Source organism: Carettochelys insculpta, chromosome 32, assembly GCF_033958435.1.
Source record: "Carettochelys insculpta isolate YL-2023 chromosome 32, ASM3395843v1, whole genome shotgun sequence".
Taxonomy (NCBI): Eukaryota; Metazoa; Chordata; order Testudines; family Carettochelyidae; genus Carettochelys; species Carettochelys insculpta.
The window spans coordinates 7,445,458-7,455,261 of NC_134168.1; the positions used below are offsets into that span (position 1 = coordinate 7,445,458).

The following is a 9,804-nucleotide window of genomic DNA, read 5'->3' on the forward strand; positions in this document are numbered from 1 at the left end:
GCATGCCTTCCATGACGATGAGTGTGCCTGCTTTTGTTCCCCTGAAGGTCATGAGAGCCATCAATCATTTGCTGGTGTGGTGGTTGGTGTACATGGGGGACCTGGATGTGCTCGTCAAGGGCTTCACGGAGGTTGGGTTCCTCCAGTGCATCAGAGAGATTGATGGGACTTGTATCCCCATCAGGGCCCCAGAACACTGTGGCAGCCACTAAATACACCTCAAGGGATACTGCTCCATTCAGTGGTGGATGCACAGGGGAGGTTCATAGACATTGACTTGGGCTGTCTGGGCAGGGTGTATGACACACACGTCCTGCTGACATCCATTCTGTTCAGCAAGATGGAGGCTGGAACATTCGTCCTTCTGTCTCATAGACAACCCAGCCTACCCTCTGCAGCCCTGGTTGATGCACTCATACAGAGGCCACCTCACACCCTCCCAGTACCCGGCTGAGTGCTCATTTGGCCATCTGAAGGCACAGTTCAGATGCCTCCTCATGTGCCTCAGTGTGGGCATGGAGAACATCCTGCCGGTCATGGCTGCCTGCTGTGCCCTCCACAACTTCATTGAGGCACGTGAGGGGACCCTCCCCCAGAGGTGAATGGTGGAGCCTGCTTCCAGGTACTGGCAGCCTGCTGTGGCCCCCCACAGGAGGCTCAGCCATGACAGGATTCGCATCTGGGAAGTGCTCTGGGAGGTGTTTGTCCCTTGGGAGTACTAATCCCTCAACCTGCCTCTACAGGTCCCCCACCTACCCCCACAGGACCCCCAAACCCCCACCTCCCACCTCCCCCAAAATAATCAGGGACACGGGAGGTGAAAACTGTAAATATGTAGATAAAACAAAACTTAGAATCGTAGGAAACATTTTGTAAATTGTTGTTAGGAAACAATAAACAAAAATGTGTGCACCAAAACCTGCATAACTATGTACACAGGAGTCAGGGAATGGGGGCATGTGAACTGGGATGGGGCCTAAGACAGGGATGGTGTGGGGCTCTACTTGTGGGATGGGTTGGACAGCCGTGAGCCCCAGGGCCCCCGAGTGCCCCTCCCGCCCTGGGTGCATGGCAGGGAGCTCCAGTGTGGCTGTCTCCACAGTGACCCCAGGTGGTGAGGCCTTGTCCTCTGTCAGGAGGTCCCACAGCTCCCAAAAGAGGGGGCAGCTGGCTGGGTCACGGCCGGATCTATGGGCACTGTCTCAGGCCCACATGTATCCCTGGCACAGCTCCTTCACTTTACATTGGACCTGCTTGGGGGTCTGACAGGGGTGGCCTTGGGCAGCTAGGCCCTGGCCAAGGTATGTGAAAAAGGGATCATTGCAGCAGTGCCCACCGCTGTCCTGGAGGACTGCCTCATCATGTCAGAGCCCCAGGGGAGTCTAGAGTGGGCCCTCCATTTGGGACCCCAGTCGGGGTCCTGGCTGCCCTTGCCTGGGTTCCTGGGGCTGCCCTGGAGGAGCGCAGGGTTCCGGCCTGCTGGCCATCTGGATGGCTCGGCACTCAGTGCCTGCCGCAGAGCCTCACCAGAGTGTGCCCGGCAGCCCTGCATGAGCTGCCTGCTTCCACATTCTCAGCTTCCTGCAGTGGGGTCTCTGCGTCCTTGCAGGTTTAAAAGCCACAGGACCCAGAGACCATAGAACCCCACTGGGGTTGCCTGGAGTGTCTCCGCTATCTGGCAGGCTGTGGCCGTGGTGGTCTGCTTCTTCCAAAAGAAGAGATCCATGAGCATCTACACATGCTTCCTTCTGGAAGAAGGCACTCTTCCTGGTTCCGCAGCAGAGGACAGAATCCAGAAGATGTGGCACCTTATTCCAGGAGGAATCCAGAAGAGTGCCTAGCTTGTGTAGACGCTCCACTGATCTTCCAGAAGAAGGTGATGCTCTTCAAGAAGATTGTGCCTATGTCAAAGCAGCCAAAATGAAAAGACTAAAATCTTGTTTCAGGAAATCAGAAAGAAGGGATTCGAGTCAGACTGCAGCTGATCATCTGTGCAAAAGCGAAAATGGCACAGTTCAAAGGAAATAAACTGAGTTAGAAAACTAAAAAGACCATGTCTGAAAAAAAAATCTAATGGCTGGTTCGATAGAAGGTAGATCGTGTGACTCTACGCTTCATGTTGCACATATCCATAATATCAGGATATGATTATACCAGCATTATAATCCCCTTGGCACAAGACGGGTGATTCAAGGTGGTATTTGAAACATCATGATTGGCGGAATATGTTTATTTTATTAGTATACATGTATCAATATTGTGTCCAGAAGTCTGACTATTAACTAGGTATCTGGATTTGACAAGTAGCTCAACCTTGAGGAGCTCCCGGTAGGCACGGAGCTTGCATTACATGCGGCTGTTTTTGTCTATTCAGGGTAATGAGCCAGTTGGGAAAACAACAGGCTTTTTGAGATAATTGTCTCCCTGAGGAACTTCCGGAGAACCTGCAATTAAATGTTGCTCTGACTCTCCGAGGGCAGCTGACCAGACCCTCTCTCCAGACTTCATCCTGGGAGGTTTGTCTTTTTCTACAGACTGGTCTGGGAAACCAGGGTTGAGACAAAGGGTTCCTGCCCTGTGCTTAAGCTATATAAGGCCAGGAGTGATCTCATCAGTTCTTCACACCCCACCCAAGAGGACTGCTGGAAAGACTTGAGGAAGAAAGGCTGAAGTAGGGGAAGGGCTGAACCCAGGATAAAGGGGTTTCCAGCCTGAGGATGGAAACACAAGCAGCAAAGCAAATGCAGCTTGTGCCTTGAGGATCTGTCAGACAGCTGGTCTCATCAGTCAGGGTGAGAAATTGTTCATTTATAGTCAATCTAACCCGTGTTTTATGCTCATTGTGTATGGTGGAGGTTGTATTTCCTGGTAATCTGTGCTGATCTCTCTTGTCCCTTATAATCACTTACCATCTCTGTTTTGCACTGAATAAGATTGCTTCTAGTTCAACCTACATCATCCTGACTTGCACTAAACTGGGAAAGATCTCAGGCTGGCTAGCACATGCATGCGTGTTCCTCTCAACATGGAATGGGAAGAAAACCAGGTAGCAAAATTCTACTGCCCAGTGTTTAAACCAGGGCAAGGTTCTGCAGTCCTGGGCTACATCTACATGTGAACGCTACATCGAAATAGGCTATTTCGATGAGTAACGTCTACACGTCCTCCAGGGCTGGCAACGTCGATGTTCAACTTCGACGTTGTGCAGCACCACATCGAAATAGGCGCTGCGAGGGAACGTCTACACGCCAAAGTAGCACACATCGAAATAAGGGTGCCAGGCACAGCTGCAGACAGGGTCACAGGGCGGACTCAACAGCAAGCCGCTCCCTTAAAGGGCCCCTCCCAGACACAGTTGCACTAAACAACACAAGATCCACAGAGCCGACAACTGGTTGCAGACCCTGTGCATGAAGCATGGATCCCCAGCTGCCACAGCAGCAGCCAGAAGCCCTGGGCTAAGGGCTGCTGCCCACGGTGACCATAGAGCCCCACAGGGGCTGGAGAGAGAGCGTCTCTCAACCCCTCAGCTGATGGCCCCCATGGTGGACCCCGCTATTTCGAAGTTGTGGGACGCGCAATGACTACACGGTCCCTACTTCGACGTTGAACATCGAAGTAGGGCGCTATTCCTATCCCCTCATGGGGTTAGCGACTTCGACGTATCGCCACCTAATGTCGAAGTTAACTTCGAAATAGCGCCCGAAGCGTGTAGCCGTGACGGGCGCTATTTCGAAGTTAGTGCCGCTACTTCGAAGTAGCGTGCACGTGTAGACACGGCTCTGGAGTCTTAGGTAGGGGAGCTGGTGGTTATTGTTACTGTGGCTTCCCTATTGTTGGTTCATGCAGAGGATGGTTAGGGAGCTGGCCTGTACTGGCAGCTAGGTGGATCCATACGTGTGTATGACCGGGAGGAAGTTTTCAACTTGTCACAGCAGCACCATGTGGGAAGCTCCAGCTCCAGGGAGCTCCGTGGGGAAATTCAGCACAGATGGACTATAGAAGGGTGCCTAAGAAAGAGCAATTAATGGCTTTTGAAATTAGAACCTAAGAACAGCCTCACTGAGTTAGACCAAAGGTCCATCTAGCTCACTGACTTATCTGCCGACAATGGCCAATGCCAAGTGCCTCAGAGGGAATGAACAGAGCAAATAGTTATCAAGTGGTCATAGAATCATAGAATCACAGAGTTGGAAGGGACCTCAAGAGATCAGCAAGCCTAGCCCCCTGCTTCAAGCAGTATCAACCCCAACTAAGTCATCCCCACCAGGACTATGTCAAGCCAGTTAAAAACCTCTAGGGATGGAGATTCCACCATCTCTCGAGGCAACACATTCCAGTACTTCGCCTCCCTCCTGGTGAAATAATTTTTCCTGATGTCCAACCTACCCCTCCCACTCTGTAACTTCAAAGAATTGCTCCTTGCTCTGCTGTCTGTCACCACGGAGAACAGTTTCTCTCCATCCTCTATAGAGCTCCCCTTCAGGAAGTTGAAGGGTGCTATTAAATCACCCCTTAGTCTTCTCTTCTGCAAATTAAATAAGCGCAGATCCCTTAGCCTCTCATCATAGGTTATGTGCTCCAGCCCTTTAATCATTTTTGTTGATCTCCACTCTAGCACATCTACATTATTTCTGTACTGGGGTGCCCAAAACTGGACACAATACTTCAGATGTGGCCTCACCAGTGCTTAATAGAGGGGATCAACAATTTATCTAGATCTGCTTGAAATGTTCCTCCTAATGCATCCTAATATGCTGTTAGCCTTCTTGGATACAAGGGCACACTGTTGACTCATATCCAATCTTTCATCTACTATAATCCCTAGTTCCCTTTCCTCTGAACTGCTGCTTAGCCAGTTGGTCCTCAGCATATAACAATGCTTGGGATTCTTTCATCCCAAGTGCAGGACTCTACACTTCTTCTTGTTGAACATCATCAGATTTCTTCTGGCCCAATCCTCCAATTTATCCAGGTCACTCTGGATCCTCTCTCTACCCTCCAACATATCTACCTCTATCCTAGCTTGGTGTCATCCGCAAACTTGCTGAGGGTGCAATCCAGTCCCTCATTCAGGTCATTAATAAAGATGTTAAACTATAGCAGTCCCAGAACTGAGACTTGGGGTACCCCACTTGATACTGACCGCTATCCACATATTGAGCCATTGACCACTACCCTTGAGCATGGCTGTCAATCCAGCTTTCCATACGTCTTATAGTCTATGGATCCAATCCATACTTCCTTAACTTATGGGTAAGGATGTTGTGGGCAACTGTATCAAAAAGCTTTGTTTAAGTCAAGGTACATCACATCCACCGACTTCCCCATGTCCACAGAGCCAGTTACCTCATCATGGAAGCTAATCAGATTGGTCAGGAATGACTTGCCCTTGGTGAATCCATGTTGACTGCTTTTGATTGCTTTCCCCTCTTTCAAGTACTCCAAAATGGATTTCTTGAGGATCCCTTCCATTATTTTCCCAGGTACTGAGGCAAGGCTGACTGGTCTACAGTTCCCTGGATTGTCCTTCTTTCCTTTTTTAAAGATGGGCACTACATTTGCTTTTTCCCAATCATCCGGAATCTCTCCCCATCTCCAAGAGTCTTCAAAGATCCTGTCCCCCATTTCCAGCTTCTAAAAAACAAAGGGTATGAAGAACATCTTTCCATCCTAGCTATTAGCCATTGATGGACCTCTTCTTCATGAACTTGCCTAGCTCTTTTTTGAGCCCTGTTATAGTCTTGGCCTTCACAACATCCTCTGGCAAGGAGTTCCACAGGTTGACCATGTATTATGTGCTCTGTCTCTGCCTCTCTCTCTCTTTAAGATGCCCACCCATGTTGTTTTATCCTTTTGTCTGAAAGCAGACAAGTGCTTTGGAGGCAATAAATCGAACAGGTGATAATTAAATAACTCATTCCTTGTCACCTGTTCCCAAATTCTGGCAGAGTTTAGGGACACCATCCTTGTCTGTCCTGCCTAACAGCCATTGGTGGACCTATCTACCAGGAATGTGTCCAACTTATTGGCTCCATGTGTGTGTATTTTATTTTTCATCATGTGACTTATATTGCTAATAAAACTTGAGACAAAAAAGTCATTTCTCTTCTCTGTCTATGTTTTTTTTTTCCTTTGGTCTTGATTGTTCTGTCATGGTTTTCTGTTTCATCAGTCCCAGGGCACCATTTCCACTGCCAATGTAGACATTTATATGGGTGCATTATAAGTAGTGGATGAAGATATGGGAAGGTAAGATATGTCAGAAAATGGCTGGGGAAAACAAGGATGCAATTTCAGATTTATTGACTCTAATATCTTTTCCTTAACAGGAAGTGTCCTCTACTTCTTTTAACATACTACTTATTACTTAAACCCTTGTGCTCCAAGTGGAATGCAGGTTACCTACAGGTTACCTACACTTCAATCTTGGGACAAAACATTTAACTGATTCCTGGAGTACCGCAGTTGTCCTTCAGTCTCAGTCGATCTTGTCCATGTTGTCCAAGGTCTTCCTCTTTTGAGTCTTCCTTGCGGGTTCCCTTTGAGAGCAACCAAAACAGTCTATCAAAACAAAAAAGCAGTCAAGTAGCACTTTAAAGACTAACAAAATAATTTATTGGGTGAGCTTTCGTGGGACAGACTTACTTCTTCAGACCAAAGCCATACCAGAAGAGACTCAGTATTTAAGGCACAAAGAACCAAAAACAGCAATCAAGGAGGACAAATCAGAAACAATCAAATCAGACAGTAGACAGGTACAAGGGTGGGGAGGTCAAGAATTAAATTAAGCCAAGTATGCAAACAAACCCCTGTAGTGACTCAGAAAGTTCCGATCCCAGTTCAAACCACGTGTTAATGTGCCGAATTTGAATATAAAAGACTGTTCAGCTGTCTCCCTTTCAAGAGTGGTGTGAATTGTTTTCTTCAGGAACACGCAAACTCTTAAGTCATTAATAGAATGGCCCAAAAAAGCCAAGAACAGAACACCACTGGTCATCACCTACAGCCCCCAACTCAAACCACTGCAACGAATTATTTAAGACCTACAACCTATCCTTAATCAGGATGCCACACTCCAGAAGGCCCTAGGTGACAGGCCTCTTCTCTCCCACAGACAACTTCCCAACCTTATGAGGATCCTCACCAACAGCCACAGTCGATACCCCAGGGATACTGGTCCTGGAACCTTTCCTTAAAACAAAGCCCTCTGCCAGCTTTGTCCACATATTTTTTCTGGAAATACCATCACTGGACCTAACCAGGTGATTCACAGAATCACGGGCACATTCTCATGTTCTTCAACTAACATCATATATGCCATCATGTGCCAACAATGCCCAGATACTTTGTACATTGGACAGACTTCAAACTCCCTTAGACAAAGAGTTAATGGGCACAAAACAGCCATAAATACAAACCAGATCCACAAACCGGTTAGTCAACATTTTAATGGAGCGGGCCATTCTGTTAATGACTTAAGAGTTTGCGTGTTACTGAAGAAAGCTCACTGCTTTTTTGTTTTGATAATAGATAGGCTACCCTGGCTCCCTCTCTGTTACTGTTCAACACAGTTTAGGAATTCTCTATTGTGCTAGAAATTGCACTGTAGTCTTGGCTGCACAGACCACCTCCCCAGTCCCATCTAAGATCCTTGATATGTACACAGGTGGCTATTCTAAGTGACTGTCTGTGCTGCTGTGTTCTCACTGTTAATTTTGTTCTACTTCTTTAATCAACATTAGTGTATGTACCCCTACCCAAGCTGTGAATTTCAGCTCTTAGGTACCTGTGCTTGAACTCTAAGTATCACTTGTTTCCAGTTGATTGATATTTGTTATGTCTTCTACATTTCTTCTTGTGACACTAGAGTGAAATGTAGAATTGTAGAATCCTAGAGCTGGAAGAGATCTCAGGAGGTCATCAAGTCCAGCACCCTGCCTAAAGCAGGACCAGCCCAACTAAATCATCCCATCCAGGGCTTTGTCAAGTCAGGGACCTTAAAAACCTCAAGGGATGGAGAATCCACCACCTGTCTAGGTGATTCCATTTCAGTGCTTCACCACCCTCCTGGTGAAATAGTGTTTCCTAATATTCAATGTGGACCTCTCCCTCTGTAATCTGAGACCATTGCTCCTCGTGCTACCATCCACTACTGGGAACAGCCTCTCTCCATTCCGTCCTCCTTCTAACTGCCCTTCAGGAAGTGGAAGGCTTTGATCAAATTGCCTCTCACTCTTCTCTTCTGGAAACTAAGTAAGACCATATCCCTCAGCCTCTCCTCACAGGTCATGTGCTCCACCCCTAATAATTTTGGTATGACAAATGTGCCTCCAACTCCAAGTCTAAAAGTCTTTATTGAAAGTTCAGGAGATCTTAAGGCAGTTAGATGCAATATTTCTGTCATTCAATAGGTGTCCATGCTCTTAGGTTGACCTATTTTGTAAGCTCAACTCATATGAGTTTTCCTTGTGTTTTGATACCTTCATTGTTCCAGTGGAGAGATGCCATGATAGAAAGTTTCTATGAGGTTGTGGTCCTAGGAGGTTATCTACTTCAGATTTCTGCCATCACAGCCTAACTCCATGCACTCTGTTAATATTTCATCCAATTCTTTTTCTAGATACATATTATGGAGAAAGTGGAAGGAAGAAATCATACACAAATCACTGAATTCATCCTCCTGGGATTTGGGAATGACCCAGAACTTCAGCCCCTTCTCTTCTGCGTGTTTTTAATGATCTACCTGGTGACATTGGCTGGGAACCTCCTCATCATAGCGCTAGTTGCAGCTGATCAGCACCTTCACATCCCCATGTATTACTTATTGGGGAACTTGGCCTGCTTAGAGACCTGCTACACCTCCACCATCCTGCCCAGGTATCTGACCAGTCTCGTGACCGGGGACAGAACCGTTCCAGTTAAGGGCTGCATTGTGCAATTATATTTCTTTGCTGTCACATCAGCAACAGAAAATCTGCTGCTCGCAGCAATGTCTTATGATCGATATTTAGCTATATGCCATCCCCTCCATTATGCTGCTCTGATGAATGGCAGCGTTTGTATCAAGCTAGTGGCAGGGTGCTGGATAAGTAGCCTTCTGGGCTGTGCCATAGTGAATAATTTCTTGTACCGATTAACATTCTGTGATTCCAAGGAAATTGACCACTTCTTCTGCGAATTTGTGCCAATGATGAAGCTGTCCTGTAGCGACACCCAGATAGTGCAACTGCTGGGATTTATAGTTGCAGTCATTGGGGCACTTGTGCCCTTTCTGCTGACTCTGGTGTCTTACGCTTGTATCATCACCGCCATCCTGCGAATCCCTTCAGCCATTGGGAGGAAAAAGGCCTTTTCCACCTGCTCCTCCCACCTCATAGTAGTGACAGTTTACTATATGATTGTCATTGCTGTCTACCTGGTTCCAATTGTCAACACTGGCACAGAACAACAAAAAATATTCTCCGTCTTCTGCACTGTTCTCACTCCCATGATCAACCCTGTGATCTACTGCCTCAGAAACAAGGAGGTCAAAGAGTCCCTGAGAAAAGCTCTTCACAAACTAGCTGCTTTCAGAAACAAGCCCAGAATTTGAACGGACAAATTTCAGCACATAGTAAAATATGGAAGTGATTGTATATTTTTTAGACATGGCCCCTTATAATCCTTGAAAACACGATTATCCCTTTGTGAACTTCCCTCTTCTTTCTTTCTTTCTTTCTTTCTTACATTTAATACTTATTTCTTTGATATTTTTTCACGTACAAAATTTGGTAGTGTAAGAGACATTCACTGAGAAGAGTT

At 46.8% G+C, this 9,804-nt stretch overlaps 1 protein-coding gene across 1 annotated transcript; it reads left to right on the forward strand.

Moving 5' to 3' along the window:
* The first annotated feature begins 8,632 nt into the window (after positions 1 to 8,632).
* LOC142004871 (olfactory receptor 5M5-like) lies at positions 8,633 to 9,595 on the forward strand. The gene has a single exon (XM_074982553.1). The coding sequence runs from the start codon at positions 8,633 to 8,635 to the stop codon at positions 9,593 to 9,595; it is 963 nt and encodes a 320-aa protein (XP_074838654.1).
* The last annotated feature ends 209 nt before the right edge of the window (positions 9,596 to 9,804 follow it).